We start from the raw sequence: 18,967 nt of genomic DNA, 5'->3' as shown, positions 1-18,967 counted from the left end.
TTGGAGCTCCTTGTGAGCAAGGCCACAGATTTGAAAATATCAGTCTAGAATTTAGATCCTGTAATCCATGGCTCACAAAGCCTGGTGGGTGGCGGGGGGGGAGACATATTTTTCTTATTAAACCTCGACCATGTCCCAAGGTTTATCAGCCTAAGAGCCAGCTATAATCTAAAGTAAAGGGGATAGTGAAGCAGAATATAAACACTCTTATTTTTTTCTTTTTATAAGAAAATCACTCACTTAAAATCTGGAAGAAATGTCCTTAATTGAAATTTTAAAAGAATCCAAGGTCACAAACTTCATTTCAAAGCCCATGTCTGGCAAATAGTGAAAAGATTTGTGTTTCTAAGGCATAAATAGAACCATTTGGTATATGTCCAGGGAAACTTTTTTAAACATGCAATCAAAATTTAATAAATGGTGCCCTAGAGGCAAGAACAAGATCATTTACATCCATTCTTTAGTACCTTCCTTACCCAGAGGAGACAGATTATGTAGTAGATCATACACCTGCTCGGTGTCCCAGATAGTTTCAGGGGCTTCTGATTTGCAAATAAAGAGGTTGCTAAGATCCCAGGATGGCCCATGGGATAGAGCTGCCCAGAGAACTGGTCTAATGTCAACCATTGTGATCCCTTTGCAAACATTCTCCAGTCACTCTGACAATGCGACTTGCATCACACAAGTGTTCTTTATTCGTCTACCCCAAGAAAGGATTTACAAAAAAAAAAAAAAAAAAATCAAACTTAATTTTTAAAATTTTTAAGATTTTATTTGAAAAATACAATACACAGCAGAGAATTATGTCCTCCCCTACTGCTCTTTCACAAAGGAAACTGTATGGTAAATGTAACTGTGATATTTGGCTAGGATAGATCCTGAGAAAAGAGAGGCCCAGTTAGAAGTGGAAAAGACCAAGTCTGTCAAAGAAGGTTCACCTCTCTTTTAACATAAAAGAGCCTTTTAAATAATCTTAGGAATCAGATAAAACATGTGCAGAATTTCTGCCATGCAAACAGAGACTACTAAAATTTTCACGCTGACCAATTTAGACTGACCTGGGCCCCGAGTAAGTAGAATAAAAAGATGTCTTTATCAGAAAAGTAGGTGTTTGCCTGCTTTTACTAGATTATATATGTACATATTTACAGATTCATATTTTCTTAAACGTGTTTTTCATTATTAGTAGTTATAGCATCATGGTTCAGGGCTCTTTGCTGGCTTTTTGCCTTATGCATGTGTATCTTTTTATTCTTCTGAATTTCCGTCATGACAGGGTCATTCAGTACACAATCTTGGGCCCATGACATTTAATATTAGAGATGACCTTACTCCAATCCTGGATAAAATCTGGATTTCTGAGGAATGTATATAACTCCTGCATTTGGACCTGGTTTAACAAGGTGCAAAGACTCAACATTTACACATGAATATATAGCTAAAGCTTCCAACAGGAAAAACATTCCAAATTGGTTCCTTGGAAAACTGATTCTAGAACCTTTAAACTGATTTAACTTCAGAAGTCTTACTGGTAATCCTGACTCCAAAGACATTATAATCATCCTTTTCACTTCCATTCCCTGTAAGTGAACTCCCTATTACTGTTATTGCCTAAAAAGATCATTAAAGAGGATCAAAGCATTCTAACCTTTCTCGTGTTTTAAATTTCCAACAGAGTTGAATTGCTATAGAAGTCTGAATTTGGTAGAAATATGGATTTTCTGCTTTTGGCCCTACAAAAAGTGTTTTAACTCCCATAGTGATGGAAAAAAGCAAGTAAAATCTATTTGGGGAATAATGAACAAGTCTTTGGTTATATTCATTTGCTGATTTCTGTTGAAATTACAGAGAAAATTTAAAGTTTCTTTTTTTTTTTTTTTAATTACTGTCAAGGTGAGGAAGATTCATTTCAGTCAATTAACTACTGCTCATATACGACAAAGCTACTCAGGGTGGCTTTAAAAATTGTGACATTATGGTAGAAGAGTACATTTAATGGTGTAATCATAGCCCAGTTCATCTTCCTTATATTGACATGGTTTCATCCTTAGTTTCATATGCTCAATGTGAGGTACGTCCTTTGGGGCCTCTCCTGAGGGGTGGGGTTTAGAGCATTGGGGTGAGGGCTGCAGGACAGATACCTGATTTAGGTTTCCACTTTACAAAAGACCTCACATCTAGACTCTTGACATTATTTTTGAAGAAAATTAAAAATAGGTTACCATATAGTTGCATATTTGAAAAGTGTTCCTTCTTAAAACATAAATATTTAAAATACAACATAGCTCTTATAATTCTATTTTGGTATTTCTTCATTTTTTTTAAAACCATAGGTAGTTGTCCAGGACTCTCCTGACCTCCAAAAGGTTTCAGTGTGTCCAAAATTATACGATAGCTCTGGTGTATTAGAAAAGAATACTGGCTCAGGGTCAAAAAACCTGAATTTAAATTTTAACTGCCTCCTACTAGTTGTATGGAATTGGGCACATTATTTACCTTGCCTTGGCTTTATTTTTCTCATTTATAAACTAAAGCCATTTTCAATGATTGCACAGGGTTACTGTAAGGATTAAGTAAAATTATAAATGAAAATGTACCTTGTAAACTATAAAACTACACAAATGCAAAGTAAAATGCGTTAACCACATTTCTGGCATTTATAGATTTTTAACTTATGTGTCAGAGTGTAGTTCTTTCCTGTTTAAATTATGTGGAATCTTGACTAGTAAAAAGCCAAGAATGGAGCCTTTCCCCCCTCTTGAGAGACTTTTATCAGTGGAAAATTGTTCAACACATAGGCACCATTGCTAGATTTTGTCTTAAAATATCCTAAGCACTAGCTGCATTCGAAAGCTACAAGTCAACAATTAAACCACAATTGTCAGGAACAAAAGTCCAAATAAATAATTTTTAATTATGATACATTACTTATTACAGTAAAAATTGGCATTTTCCCCCTTCAAAAGCAGAAGCACCAGTCTTAGAATGTAGAGTATGAATGGTATTTTAAGTGAAATATAGCATAATATTATGTGCAAACATTATTTTAGTATAGAACATACTTTCTAAAAGTAATTTCACACACTGAAATCTGTTAGAATGGAAATAATGTCATGCTGAATAATAACATAAAACCCCCATGACTTTCAAAGTCCACTTCAAATGAAATGTGATATACTGCTGAATAGATCTATGAAAAACTAAAAAGCTTAACTAGTCCCAGATGGAGGGATTTCTTATACAAGATGACTTGTGTAAAGGTTCCTTTTCACATAGTATCGGTGATTCTGTGAGAAACTAACTTGAATGTTTTATTTATGAATTAATCTTTTCATTGGGTCGTTACATTTTATTTAACACCTACTTTGTGCGAGGTTTTGTTGTAGGTGCTGGGGATACAAAGAAGAAAGACACAGTCCTGCCCTTGAGGAGCTCACAGTCTAGTGGGGGAAACAGATAAGTTGACACTGATTTTAAAATTATAAAAATTATTAGACAACTTTATAAACTTCTGTTGTAATCAAACAAACTTTGGGGGTTATGAGCGGGTGGTGAAAAGGGACGATGTCCAATGCAGTGACAAACCATCTGCTTCAATATCATGTGACTTCTGCAAAGGCGGTGATATGGTTCTGAAAAAGAGAAAGGAATGAAAACATCAGAGTCCTGGGAAAATTGGCTTTGGGAGGTATTTAGTGCTTTTACAAATGATCATTAGCTTAATAGAAATCTGTAGCCCATCTGTGTTTAAGTTGCAGAAAATACACTTAAGTTCTACGTATTATTATATACATTTAACTGCTAATTATATATTTTATTCAATATTCTTAATTCACCAAATAGATTAAGGTGTAATATTCACAATTAACACTGAAATTTGGAGAGATGAAAATGGCAATCCCACACACGTTAATATTCTGCTCACTGTTGTTAATGGAATTTTAATGCTGCGTGTTAGAGGTTCAGATGAATTGTTCCCTGTGAGACAGATGGTATAAAACAACTTGGTGAAATGCTCAGACTGAAAAGCATTTGCTGGTTAACAAAGATCTCCTAAAACACTTCATTTGTTTCCAGTTTTATTGAGAAATAATTGACGTACATCACTGTATAAGTTTAAGGCATACAGCACGGTGGTTTGATTTACATGTTATGAGATGATGACCACAATAGGTTTAGTTGACATCTATCTTCTCGTATAGATACAACTAAAAGAAAGAAAAAAGGGGAAAAAAATTTTCCCTTGTGCTGAGAACTCTTCAGGTTTACTCTCTAAAGAACTTCCCTATAGCTATCTTCATCATGTTGTTCATTACAGTCCTAGTACTTAGTTACTTTAGAGCTGGAAGTTTGTATCTCTTTACCACCTTCTTCCAATCCCCACTCCCCACACTCTTCACGTCGGATAACCCAAATCTGATCTTTTTTTTTTTTTTTCTGTGCATGAGTTTAGGGTTTTTGTTTTTGTTTTTAGAATCTACATATAATTGAGGGCTCCTGGGTGGCTCAGTCGTTAAGTGTCTGCCTTCGGCTCAGGTCATGGTCCCAGGGTCCTGGGATCGAGCCCCTCATCGGGCTCCCTGCTCCACGGGGAGCCTGCTTCTCCCTCTCCCACTCCCCCTGCTTGTGTTCCCTCTCTCGCTGTCTGTCTCTCTGTCAAATAAATAAATAAAATCTTAAAAAAAAAAAAGAGTCTACATATAATTGAGATCATATGGTATTTCTCTTTCCCTATCTGACTTATTTCATTTAGCATAATGCCTTCAAGGTCCTTCCATGTTGTCACAAATGGTAGGATTTCTTCATTTTTATGGCTGAATAATATTCCATTATGTGTATGTGTGTATATATATATACATATATATATATATATATATATATATATATATATATACCACAGCTTCTTTATACATCCATCCATCAGTGGACACTTAGGTTGTTTCCATGTCTTGGCTATTGTAAATAATGTTGCTATCAACATGAGGTACAGAGACCTTTTTGAGTTAGTGTTTTTGTTTCCTTTGGATATATTCTCAAAAGTGAATTGGTGGATCATGTGATAGTTCTATTTTAAATTTTTTGAGGATTCTCCATACTGTTTTCCATAAAGGCTGCAACAATTTACAATCCTACCAGTGGTGCACAAGGGGTCCCTTTTCTCCACATGCACACCAGCATCTGTTATGTCTTGTCTTTTTTATGTTGGCCATTCTAACAGGCATGGGGTGATATCTCATTGTGGTTTTAATTTGCATCTCCCTAATGACTAGCGATGTTGAGCATCTTTTCATATACCTATTGGCCTTTCATATATCTTCTTTGGAGAAATGTCTATTCATGTCCTTTGCCCATTTTTAAATTAGGTTATTTGTGCTTTGCTATTAAGTTGTATGAGTTCTTTATATAACCTCTTATCAGATATATGGTTTGAAAATATTTTTTTCCAATTCCATAGGTTGTCTTTCACCTTGTTGATGGTTCCTTTTGCTGTGCAGAAGCTTTTTAGTTTGATGTAGTCCCACTTACTTATTTTTTATTTCGTTGCTTATACTTTAGGTGTCATATTAAAAAAATCATTACCAAGACCCCTCAAGGAACTTTATTCCTATGTTTTCTTCTAGGATTTTCATGGCTTCAGGCCTTACATTTAAGTATTTAATCCATTTTGAGTTAATTTTTGTAAGTGGTATAAATATAGGTCCAGTTTCATCCTTTTACATGCAAATATCCAATTACAGCAACATCATTTATTAAAAAAAACAAAAACAAAAAACTATCTTTTCTCCATTGAGTATTCTTGGCTCCCTTATCAAATATTAGTTGACTGAATATGCTTGGGTTTATTTCTCAGCTCTTGATTCTGTTCTTTCCGTCTATTTGTCTGTTTTTATGCCAGTACCATACAGTTTTGATAACTATTGCTTTATATATATATAAAGTATAGCATCAGGATGTATGATGCCTCATGTTTTCTTCTTCTTTCTCAGGATTTCTTTGGCTATTCAGGGTCTTTGTGATTCCATATAAATTTTACGAGTGTTTTTATTTATTTTTTTTAGTTCTGTAAAAAATGCCTTTGGAATCTTGATAGGGGTCGCATTGAATCTATAGATGGCTTCTGGTAGGTAGTATTCACATTTTAGTAATATTATTTCTTCCAATCCATGAACATGAGATTCTTACCCATTTATTTGTGTCTTCTTTGATTTCTTTCATCAGTGTCTCATAGTTTTCAGAGTAGAGATCTTTCACCTCCTTAGTTAAATTTATTCTTTAAGTATTTTATTGTTTTTGATGCTATTATAAATAGGATTGATTTCTTCATTTCTTTTTTAGAAAATTCATTGTTAGTGTATAGAAATGCTACTGATTTTTGTATGTTAATTTTGTATTCTGCAACTTTACTGAACTCATTGTTTTGATCTAACAGTTTTGGTTGCATCTTTAGGGTTTTCTCTATATAAAATCATGTCATCTGCAAATATAGTCAGTTTTACTACTTCTTCCTTTCTAATTCTGATATCTTTTATTTCTTTTTCTTGCCTAATTGCTCTAGCTAGGACTCCCAAGGACTATGTTGAATGGGAGTGGTGAGAGTGGGCATCCTCGTCTTGCTCCTGATCTTAGAGAAAGTGTTCAACCTTTCACCATTGAGTATGATGTTAGCTGTGGGCTTGGCATATATGGCCTTTTTTATGTTGAGATATGTTCCTTCTATGCCTAATGTGTTAAGAGTTTTATCATGAATGAATGTTGAATTTTGTCAAATGTTTTTCTGTGTCTATTAAAATAATCATATGGTTCTTTTTTTTCATTCTATTAATGTGATGTATCATACTGATTGATTCGCATATGTTGAACCATCCTTGCATCCCAGGGATAAATCCCACTTGTTCATGGTGAATGATCCTTTTAATGCACTGCTGAATTTGGTTTACTAGGACAAGCATACCTTAGAGCTACTGAAGGTTTGGTTCCAGACAAGCACAACAAAACAAATACCACAATAAAGCAAGTTAAATGATGCTTTTGGTTTCCCAGTACATATAAAACTTATATTTATACTATACTGTAGTCTATTAAGTGTGCAATAGCATTATGTCTAAAAAAAACAATGCACATACCTTAATTAAGAAATACTTTATTGTCGAAAAATGCTAGCCATCATCTGAGCTTTCAGTGAGTCATAATCATGACTACAGATCACCATAACAAATATAATCATAATGAAAAAGTTCGGAATAGTGTGAGAATTATCAAAATGTGAGACAGAGACATGAAGTCAGCAAATGCTGTTGGAAAAACAACTCTGATAGACTTGCTTGTTGCAGGGTTGCCACAAACCTTTAATTTGTAAAAATCACAGTATCTGTGAACTGCAATAAACAGAAGCACAATAAAATGAGGTAAGCCTGTGTTTTATTGAGAATTTTAGCACATACAGACATCAGGAATATTGGCCTTTGTTTTTCTTTTCTAGCAAATCTTTTTTTTTTTTTTAATTTTAGTATCAGGGTAACGTTCACCTTATAAAACGAGTTTGAGACTGTTTCCTTCTCTTTGATGTTCCGGAAGAATTTGAGGATTGGTGTTAATTCTTTAAATGTTTGGTAAAATTCACCCGTGAAACCACCTGGTCCTGGGCTTTTCACCATTGGGAGATTTTTGATTACTGAGTCAATCTCCTTTCAAATAACTGGTCTGTTCAGATTCTCTATTCTTCCCTGATTCAGTCTTAGTAAGTTCATAGAGTTATTCACAGTAGCTCTTATGATTCTTTAAGTTTCTGTGGTATCTATTGTAATGTCTTCATTTATAATTTTGTTGATTTGAGTCCTTTCTCTTTTTTCCTCAGTTAGTTTAGCTAAGGGTTGTCAATTTTGTTTATCTTTTCAAAGAACCAACTCTTAATCTGGCTAGTATTTTCTATTTTTTTTCCATTCTTTATTTCATTTATTTCTGCTCTAATCTTTATTATTTCCAATCTTCTGTAACTTTGGGCTCAGTTCGTTCTTCTTTTTCTCCTTTAAAGTGAGAGTTAGGTTGTTTATTTGGGATTTTTCTTGTCTCTTAATGTAGGCATTTATTGCTGTGAATTTCCCTCTAAGAACTGCTTTTGCTGCATCCCACAAGTTCTGGTATGTTGCATTTCCATTTTCTTTTGTCTCAAGAAATTTTTTACTTTTTTAACTTCTTCTTTGATCCATTGGTTGTTCTGAGAAGTGTTATTTAATTTCCATGTGTTCGTGAATTCCAGTTTTCTTCTTGTTATTGATTTCTGGTTACATGCCATGGTGGTCAAAGAAGACACTTGGTATGATTTCAATCTTCTTGAATTTGCTAAGACTTGTTTTGTGGTCAAGCATATAGTCTGCCCTAGAAAATGTTCCATGTGTGCTTGACAAGAATATGCATTTTGCTGTTGTAAGATAAAATGCTCTGTATATATCTGTGAGGTCCTTTTGGTCTATAGTATTACAATCTGCTATTTCTTTATTGATTCTCTGTCTGGAAGACCTATCCATTGTTGAGAGTGGAGTATTAAAGTCCCCAAATATTATTGTATTGCTCTTTATTTCTATTTTTAGCTCTGTTAGTTTTTGCTTTATATATTTAGGTGCTCCAAGTATAAATACTTATAATTGTTGTATCTTATTGATGTATTGACCCCTTTATTGTTATATAATGACCTTTTTTGTCTCTTTTTACCATTTTTAGCATAAACTCTATTTTGTCTGATATAAGCAGAGCTACCTCTGCTCTTTTTACCATTTGCTTGAAATGTCTTTTCCCATCCTTTCACTCTCAGTCTATGAATGTCTTTAAGGTTAAAGTGAAACTCTTATAGACAGCATCTATTTGGATCTATTTTTTAAAAAAATCCACTCAGCTATTCTGTGTCTTTTAATTGTAGAACTTAATCCATTTATTTTTAAAGTAATTGTTGATAGGTAAAAACTTACTATTGTCATTTTGTTGTTGTTGTTGTTGTTGTTTTAATAGATCCATTGTTCCTTGTTTTTTTCTTGCTGTCATTTTTGTGTTTTGATGCCTTTTGATACCAGTATGCTTTAACTCCTTTATTGTGTTCCTTTGTGTAATTTCTACAGAATTTCCCCTTGTGGTTACCTTGAGGCACACAAAAAATAGTTTAAACTTAAAACTTATTTTAAACTGGTAACAACTTAACTTGAATAGAATTTATAAGCTTTACATTTTTATTTTTCCTCTCCTTCACATTTTAGGTTACCACTATTACAAGTTATATGTTTTATGTTGTGTAATAACAGATTATTGTAGTTATGGTTATTTTTACTATGTTCTTTTTTTAACTTTTAAACTAGAGTTTTAAGTGAATTATATACCACTATTACCATATTGCAGAATCTAACTATGACTATATTTAATTATAATGTGTAGTTCACTAAACATCCTTAAGAGGATTATTCTGAATTCTTTGACAGCAACTAGATCTCTATTTGTTTAGAGATATTTATTGGACCTTTATTAGTTTCTTTGGTGGTGCCATATTTATCTGATTTTTTGTGATCCTTGATTCCTTATGTTGGTATCTGTGCATTTGAATAATTGGGCTCGTCTTCCAGACTTTACAAGTTTGCTTTGGCAGAGATAGTTCTTCACCAGTCAGCTCAGTTTAGGTTTCTGGTTGTGTCTGCTAATAAAGTCCTCGGGCAGGTGGAGCCTGCTATTATTCCCTGGTTGGACAGGCTGAAGCCTGTATTCAGTGATGAGAGGGGTATGAATTAGGTTCCCTGCCTGGACACAGCAGAAGTAGCTCTAAAGTTGGTAAAGCTCTATTTGTTGTCTTAACTTAAGCTGACCTGTACCCCAAGTTCCCTGACCTAACATGCCAATGGCTTTGTTCTGCAGACTATTAGCTCTGCCCGCCTGCCTTTTATCTCTCTAAGGCTACTGCGCTGCATAGCTTCCAGTTGTCTCTAGTCCTTCTGGTTAGATGGGGTCAAAAGACACTCTCCACAGCAGGTGAAGTTATGTTGCTGCTTCCTTGCCTGGGCAGGATGGGGAGGGGCACTGCAGGCTACTCTCAATTTCCCAAACATGCTCTCTGGTTGGGAGGGACAGAGCTACCCTCAGTCTTAACTATAAATTAATCCTCCTGCCTGTGCAGAGCACAGGAACTCTCCATGCCCAGTATCGGCTTTCTGTCTGCTCTGCCTGCCCACCGCTCAAGCACCGCTGGGCCACCCTGCTTACAGGAGTTGTCGCCAGTCCTTCTAGACTGAAGGGGCTGGAAGACACTCTCTAGGTAAGGCTGTGACTTAGCTCCTCACCTGGGTGTGGGGCAATCAGGCTCCAGGGCTGGCAAAACTCTTCATTTGAGGATCTGGATTAGGCAGATCCTCACCCTGTTGAGTTCCCTAGTCAGAAGGCACCCTCAGTTTGGTCCTGTAGATTTGTAAAACTGCTGGTTGGGATGACTACTAGCGCATCGCAGGTATGAATTTGGTCTGCCAAGATCCGTGTGCTCGTTGTTGTGAGCCCCTCCCTGCTTCTCCATCACACACGGATTCCCAGTTGTTGAACCTGCAGATTTCCCTGCAATTTCCATGGTGTGAGATCAGAATAGAGACCCCTACAAACAACCCACAATGCTAGGGGGAGCTGGTCCCCCTTTTGGGTTCTCTTTGTTCACTGGAGGAACTGAAGGCTCAAGGGGGACCTCTCCAGGTGGTGCTGTGCAGCTGTTCAAAAGGGGCAATGGGCCAACATGTAGCTGCTTCTCTTACACTTGTAATGCAGTCTGTCTCAGTCTCTAATAGCATGGGGAGGGGGGGTGGTGGTGCTTCAGCCTCACTCCTGTGTTCTGGGATTCTCTCAGTGGCGTCTTGTTCTTAAACAGTTCTTAGTTGTTCTTGTGGAGGGGAGCAAAGTCAGGATGTCATCATGGTGATGTCACTCCACAAACACTTCAGATTTGAATTCATGAATCCAGACTACAGACTGCAATCTCTGTTGTTTCCTTCAATCAGAGGATTCCTTACAGGACTTTTTCCTCCTCCTCCTCCACCTCCTCCTCTTCCACCTCCTTTAAAGCAACAGAGCTATGTACAAAAAACCCTCTGGAAGGGCTAATATTTAAATGGATTTAGACATGCAGCAGACCAAATCATGGCTGCTGAAATATTGCTGTGGAAAATTGATATGACATAATTAATCATGCTACATATAGGGTTATGTCAAGATGTTACATACTTGACAGCCCCAACCGATAACTGCAGCATTACAAAAGGATTTTACCATCACATTACCTGCCCTAAGTGTTTTTCATAGTAGTTTCTGTATTGACTCTTCATAAGTCAAAGACATCATGAACAGAATTTCATGTAATGAGCGCATGCCATGAGCTTTCTTCCATATATATGTAGGTCTTTTCAAGTTAAAGTGTCTTAACTAGTTAAAACATTTACAGAATGTGTGTGAAGAAATTAAAACTCATTTTCACTGAATTTAGGCATATTAAACCAGAAGTAGGAGAATATCATTGACTAGTGCTTATGGCATTATTTTCCAGGTCTGAGCCACTTAAACCTAGAGAAAAACAGTATCAGAAGGAATCAGTAGTGAGCAGAACACGCCACCTTTTCCACTAACTACTAAGAACACCTTAGAAAGTGTAATTTCTCACTTTAAAAACGCATGATGAAAATGTTAGGGAACTCGGCACCTCATCTCCGAGTTTTCCTGATTTTCTCTTACAAAAGCACAAGCATGATTTTAGGACAAAAAAGACTGTCAGAGTTTTATAATGCACTTTGATGGAATAAAAACCATCAGAACTGTGGAAACAATACATCATAATTTTATTTCCAGTGGCCCCATGGGGACTTGAAACCTGTGGACTGAGAGAATACAATCTGATACACAGTGTTTCAGTACAAACCTGGCAGGAATGTCATACCTCTGGACAGGACCTAGCACATAGTGATTGCTGGAAAGATGTTAAGATATCAATCAACTGACGATTAACCAGTCAGTGACGGCAGGGGTAGGGAAGGAGCAAGAAAGTGACAACAGACATACAGGAAAGGAGACAAAAGAGAGAAAATAGGTGGTGTTCTGAAGGCCACTGACCTAAGTGTCAGTGTTCCCTTGACCTAGATAATCAAGTGTCCACATGGCTCATTAAATTTGCTGAAGATGAGCCTAAGTGAAAGAGACAACCATTACATTGGAAGGTAGAATTGAAATATTAAAAGACCTTACTAGAACAGGGAAAGTATCAGAAACAAATCACTAATAATCGATGCAAAGCAGGACAGAAGCAGAGGAAAAGCCAAGGGACAAGTGCAAGCTGAAGAGAGTGACTAAGAAAGTGCAGTGACTGGAGGGCGAGCTGTAAGTTATCATCTAAACCCTGGAAAAAGGGTTGCTAATGATACACTGGGGACAACAGACTGAAATTGGGACTTTCCCAAATAGGGGCATAAGGACAATTTAGAAATAAGGCATCCGGTGTGGAACTCAAAGTGTGCTATGGAGAACTAGGAAACACTGGGGCCAGTCTGGGCGTTTAAAGTCATGTTTCAACGGCCACTAGATGTTCCTTTCATTGCCGGTCGAGTCCAAACAATATCACCCCTTTCATTACACTAAGTCATTATCAAGTTAAACTACAGTTTCCAGACCAACTCCATTTTTAGATCCCAAGTCTCCCCCATTTTTCCAATTAGCAAAATTTTAGTTTCACATCACACTTAAGTTTTAACTTCTGAGATGATTTTTTTGTTTGTTTGTTTGTTTGTTTGATTGAAATTAGAAGGATTCTGCTAGGGGCTTATCATTTAAGGTTGGCGTTAGCAGAGAGATTAAACAGATGAAAATAAAACATTAAAGTGACTGTACATAGGGAAGAGAAAGTTAAGGGGAAATTTAATAATAGGTTTTAAGTACATGAAAGGAGTATACAGAGAGCATGGGGGCCATCTGTTCATTAATTTCACTGTCTAAGAGCAAATGAACCCACACCATAGAATGAAGGAGATGGATTACTTATCTCAGGAAGATTTAAAAACTAAGATTAATTCTCTTTTAGCATAAGGGTGATTTTCCCTGAAGGAATCTAAAGAAAGAACAAGGGTAATTATTTAAGGTCCTTACCATCCCTAAAACACTCTGATTCTATGTTATAAAAATCAGATTAGCAAAGTATGTAAATGCATAATTCGAAATATACAAATGGCATCATTCCTATGCAGGAAGTTATGGCAGTCCTCACTTCCTGTCAGCATTTTTCTCAGTAATATAAAAAGCCAGAGTTGCATTTATTATTTTCAGGTCACCCGTCTTGAGAAATGGACTTCTTATGAGGCAAACCAGGTAACAAGGGGTTTCTCCTTTTAATCTGGCTGAATTCTTAATCTGCCAATACAAATCCTATTAATAGATAATACTGCAAACAGGTAGTAGGCAAACTAAAAACTCATGCATAAAAGTTTAATTCAGAGTCACACAAAGAAAGGGTCAGATAATTGATCAGTGCAATTACTGCTTTTTGCAACTACACATACAGAGGCTTATAGTAGAGATGGCAGAGTTCGAGCCCAAAGAGTTGAAGATTAAAATGTGTTACATCCATTAGAAAGTGTTCATTCAAGTCCACAGCAAATCAGTGTGCAAAATACTGAATCCAGTCCTTGAGTGCAGAGGTCCCATGGAAAAACGAGCACTTGTTTCTGAAAAGTAGTTTTGGATTCTTAAATTTGGTAAATTCTAAAGTCTATATAGTATGTCAATTTGTAAAGCTCTAAGTTCTACATAAAAGTCTCTATTTTACTATTTATTCTATTCTTCCCTTTGTAGAAATCATACTGCTATTTTAAAAAATGTTATTTAAAACAAAACTACCTCAACTTATGACAATGCAGTGATGACCTGTCACCTGACAAGATAGTCCACTCACCATTTCCCTTTAAAAAAATACGTGGGAAATGCAAAAAGAGCACTTCAGCTAGGAAAACAAAAAAGCCATTATTATTAAGGGCTATTTGGTTGAGGATTGCCAAATTCCCATTAAGTGAAAAATCAATAAAAAAATAAAAACATTTGAAAGGTAAAATAATAACAATAACAACACCAATCAAGCACTTATAGATTTGGACGGGATAGAAACCTGCACAGAAGGACATTTTCTGTATTTGCCTCAGCTTTGCAACCCAACTCCAACACCAGTGCGCTCTAGCGCACATACGTTTATTGCCTTAATTGAAGATGTTCGCAGTGGCTTATTCCCAGTATCCAGCTGAAGAGCCTTGCAAGACAGTCTTTAAAGGACCTTCCCTGTGAATTTTCCTCTTGACTGTTCTCAATAGGTTGAATTCGGGACACCTACAAAATGTGTTTTATTCATTATTTAAATGCTTATTTAATACGGACTTATTTACTTGGACAAAGAACTAGTTTACTCCAAGTTCTATGTTGCTATATTATTAGACCAAATGCTGAGGTTAAATACTGCTCCAGTTTCTTTCTTTCAAGATGACTATAAACAGCTTTTGGGTTTTAACAGGAGGTTGCCAGCAATCAGCTTAGGTTTTTAAACTAAACATAAAAAGAGATCTATGCATAAAATGACTTTAATTCAATGATTTCTGTCTTCGGCTCTATTGGTGAGGAAGCCGTGCGGTAGAGTACACACTGCTGCCGAGTAGTACGAATTTAACATTCATATGGAATGTGGAAGGTGGGTTTCATAACAATTGAAATGTTCACAAGCAATCTAATCTTTCAGAGACCCAGCTTTCTCATCTGTGAAATGGAAATAATAATATATATTTGAATGGATTCCTGTTAAGATTAAGTGAGATTATATGCACCAAATTCCTTATCTCTAGTCAAACATCTGTAATTGTCTATAAAGGTAGGGCAACAAGATAAAAAGTAAAAGAAAAAAGAGAAGGAAGAAGTACAAAGAGAAAGAAATCAATATATGTATTAATATTCCAATATCCGCACAAACTTTAAAACCAAATGTTTCTTGTAAGATTGGTACACTCATTTGGTGGTGAAACCGACCCTGAATTGCTCTGAGGTTATTTATACTCTATGCCTTGCTGTAGAAATATCCATCTTTGATTACAAAGTGCTGCCCAAGACCCTGCTTGTGTAACAGAATACACAGTATTTTCCCCTAAAATATAAAATATTTTGAAGCCTGAAAAAATCTAGCACCACAGTGTAGGAGAAGGAATCAGGGTCCTATAATGATCAACAATTCTGATGCTGTGGAGATGCAGCCTACATTTTATCAGGGAGGCTAGATGAAGGCCATACTCCTAAATATTGGCCCTTTATATTTTGCTATTTGCTTCCTTTGTTTGTTCACTGTGTCCCTTGAGGAAGACAAAGTGGACAAAAGAGAGAAGGATTAAAAAGAGTCATGCTTGGAGTGTGTGCTCTAGGACCCTATGTTGTCACATTCAGTTTTCCTCCTGGTAAATGGTGAAGCTGGTATTTTCAATGAAAGAAAAACAATGTTAGGTCCTCCTGAGAAGAAATTCCTAGAGAACTTCAAATTTAGGCTGTGAAACAGATTGAAAAATTCATGTCCGACAATTTCATGTTTTAAGAAGCTGGGGAGATGAAGACATAAAAGCTGAAATGTGATAAAACCAAAGTTCTCTTGGGAAAGAAGATTGTTTTGAACCATTTCTTCCTTTAACGTGGTTTTCTGTTCAGTTCAGAGTTTTACATTAGCTCAGAGTTTTGTTTCTATTCACGAATTTCTTTTTTGTACTATTTGGAGACAGGGGCTCAAAGTTACGTTCTGAGAGAATCGTTGGTCTCCAGAGTAAGGAGAACTCTCTAGGTGGCTTTCACTGATAAGCTAATTAAACCAGAGGCAGGCCGGGCTTTTAAGGGAGCATTAGCTATAGATCTTATGAAGTATTTCCGAGTCCCAAGGAGCCAAGGATTTAAGGCTTTCCACAATGGATGTTTAGGACCACAAGTTCTCAATCTTGGCCGCATGCCGGAATCACCTGGGGGCTTTAAAAAAAATACCGACACACCAGAGACTTGGATTTAATTGGTCTGAGGCATGTCCTGGTCAATGGTAGTTTTAAAGGCTCTCCAGATGACTCTAATGTGTAGTCAATATTGAAAACTACTGTTTCAGAGGGTCTGCAGGCCCAACTGGATCTAGGCCAATTGCTGGCTCCATATCCACATCACCTGAGGTGGCTGATACCACAGATCCCCAGGCTCAAGGCTGCCCAGGCCTACTGCATCAGAATCTCTGGGCGTGTATCCCAGAAATGTGCCCTTTGCGCAAATGCTTATAGCGAAGGATTCCCTTTTACACCAATCTGAGAACCACTGCCTAAAGGTGTAGTAAAGTGATTGGTTAGCAATGTAAACACTGTCAGGCATATAAAATAAATTCTTTTTAAAAATGCTACCATTCCTCTGGTAAAAAGAGCACCGCCTTAAAAAGCTGTAATCCTGAATGACTCTCTCCAAAATAAAATCGTTGTGTTCAAAAATTTCTGGGAATAACTGCACATTATATTCATTGCTTAGAACATCACTGTGCATAATGGTGTTGAGATCTGTAGCAAAGACTCGGTTTTACTGTAACTCAAAGTTTCCCAACACAACGACATGAAGCTCCATGTGAGTCTGTTAATATTAATGGGCTTCCGTACTTGGTGGATGTGGGTATCCATGTTCTCTATCTGAAGTTCCTTAACCTCACTAACTCTAAGGACCTGGCCGCCACACTTGTAGCACACATTCACGACTATATTCCCAACTGTCAACCACATCAGAAACGTAAAGCCCCAATTTACCTCCTGTCTTACCTCCTTCGTACTACAAAGTTTCTTTGGCCATTTTTGAAATTTCCCAACCACTAATCTGTTCATCTGCTCCAGCCCATCTTGCCCCTTCTTGATTCTCTTTCTTTTACCTTCATTCTGGACCCCACCTGAACACTCTTTAATGGCACCCCCATGTCTCTTGCCTCCGTGTTCTTACCTACCTGCCAAACAAAATCTTCGTGCAAGCTGCTTCCTCCATCTAAAACATTCTTCTCTCTCCTCCTCACTTGGCTAACAGTCCTTTGGATGTCTCCTTAGAGGCTGCTGCAAGCATTGCTAAGTTTGAGTAGGTCTCCCTTTACGCCCTCCTCCAGCATAGCCATCACCACCCCATTCTTTATCGGCCTGTATAAGATTATCGATCTCCCCACCAGACTGTAAGCTCATGAACCCTGGGAAATGTACCATAGTGCTTTTTATTTGGTATTGGTTACATATCTCATATATTACAAATCTAATTACAAATAATATTTAACTATATATAACAAATGATAAGAAAGGGAACTCTTCCATAAATTGTACCCAGGACTTGTTTTATACTGGTATTTGAATCTACCTAACTAATTGGATTCCTATTTATTTCATTTCTCTTTAACTTTTTAAAATGCTTTAGATTTGCTAACTAAGCACCCCAATGCTACTTGACAGAAGAATCAGAGGATGTGGGTAATGGATCAAGTGCATGACAAATTCTTGTATAACCAGGAGCTGATTAAAACTCCTCATTTATAAAACTTCCCTTTTTCGAGGGCACATGTTGTGTTGAGCACTGGGTGTTACATGTAAGTGATGAATCACTAAATTCTACTCCTGAAACCAACATTACACTATATGTTAACTAGAATTTAAATAAAAATTTGAAAAAAAGATAAAAATTTTAAATAAATAAATAAATAAATAAATAAATAAATAAAACTTGCCTATTTTCACCAGAAGGTAAAAATCTAGATGAGCTACATCAAGATTCATTTCAGAACCATTCAAAACCATAAGTACCATGACCATGACACAGATACTTTGGAGAATTTCTGTAAGGGTAAATATACCTTTACCACAAAACCACTATCCCTATTCCTTGGTATTTATCCAAGATTTAGGAAAATATTATGTACACAAAAACCTGTACCTGAATTTTTATATCAGCTTTTTCTCATAATTGTAAAAAACTCAAATGTCCTTCAGTTGGTGAATGGATTAAAACATTGTGGTACATACATACGACAGAATACTACTCAGCAATAAAAAGGAAAAAAAAACCCTACTGATGTAGGTTATAACATGAATGAATCTCAAATGCATTACACCAGGTGAAAAAGTCAGACTCGGAAGGTTACATACTGTGTGAGTCAATTTATACAACATTCTGGGAAATGTTAAGCCCTCCTAAAGATTAGCTTTTACTCTTATGCTTGATAGGAGTATTATATTTATTGATCTATAACCATATTTTTGATACACTGTTGTCTGAACAAAAGCAGGCTACAGAAAAGAACATCCAGGGAGATCCTGTACTATACACAAATCCACACATACACTCATGGGGTCTTCAAGGCTACTTAAGAAAGTGTTTCCGGGGCACCTGGGTGGCTCCGTCAGTTGAGTGTCCAACTCTTGATTTCGGGTCAGGTCATAATCTCTCCTGAGATGGAGAATTGGCATAGGGCTGGGGCAATGGGCTCTGTGCACAGCGAGAAGTCTGCTTGAGATTTTACACCCCGTCCCCACACATGAGCATGCCCCCCCCTCAAATAAATAAATCTTTTTAAAAAAAGAAGAAAAAGAAAATTGTCCAGTGATTACTGTGGTGGGATATGGATACTATCCATCTATTTCTGTTTTGCTTGCCAGACTTTCACATTATAAACAATATACATAAATTACTTGCTTCTTTAATAGAAACAATGAAAAATTATGGTTGTTTCATTAGACTGTGAATGGGTTCATTGTTAATTTTCTTAGTTTTAGTAAAATAAAATTTTACATTTTCTCTACAAAAAATGTTCATAGTGTCATGGTGCTCCTGATTGATTTTGAAGGCCTCCGTAAGTGTCTCTAGGACAGCCCACCATTCGGGAACAAATCTGAGACAAGAGGGGAATGAATGGGTG

At 36.5% G+C, this 18,967-nt stretch overlaps 1 protein-coding gene across 9 annotated transcripts in view; it reads right to left on the bottom strand.

Moving 5' to 3' along the window:
* Nucleotides 1-1,861: 1,861 nt before the first annotated feature.
* Nucleotides 1,862-18,967, bottom strand: part of PLPPR5 (phospholipid phosphatase related 5) — a 120,802-nt gene continuing 103,696 nt past the window's right edge. For 5 of the 9 annotated variants that reach the window (XM_078072716.1, XM_036124373.2, XM_078072717.1 and 2 more), the window contains 2 exons: nt 8,964-9,129; nt 1,862-3,632 (listed from right to left, as the gene is read on the bottom strand). In XM_078072716.1, coding sequence (XP_077928842.1) covers nt 3,502-3,632; nt 8,964-9,129 — 297 coding nt within the window. In that variant the 3' untranslated portion in view covers nt 1,862-3,501. Of the gene's footprint in view, nt 3,633-8,963; nt 9,130-14,230; nt 14,368-18,967 lie in introns of all 9 variants that reach the window. The other 4 variants (XM_036124375.2, XM_036124376.2, XM_036124377.2 and 1 more) reach the window with 2 other exon arrangements.

This window comes from Halichoerus grypus, chromosome 5 (genome assembly GCF_964656455.1).
Source record: "Halichoerus grypus chromosome 5, mHalGry1.hap1.1, whole genome shotgun sequence".
NCBI lineage: Eukaryota > Metazoa > Chordata > Mammalia > Carnivora > Phocidae > Halichoerus > Halichoerus grypus.
The sequence above is the reverse complement of the archived record's forward strand: the minus strand, read 5'-3'. Positions and strand labels throughout refer to the sequence as shown.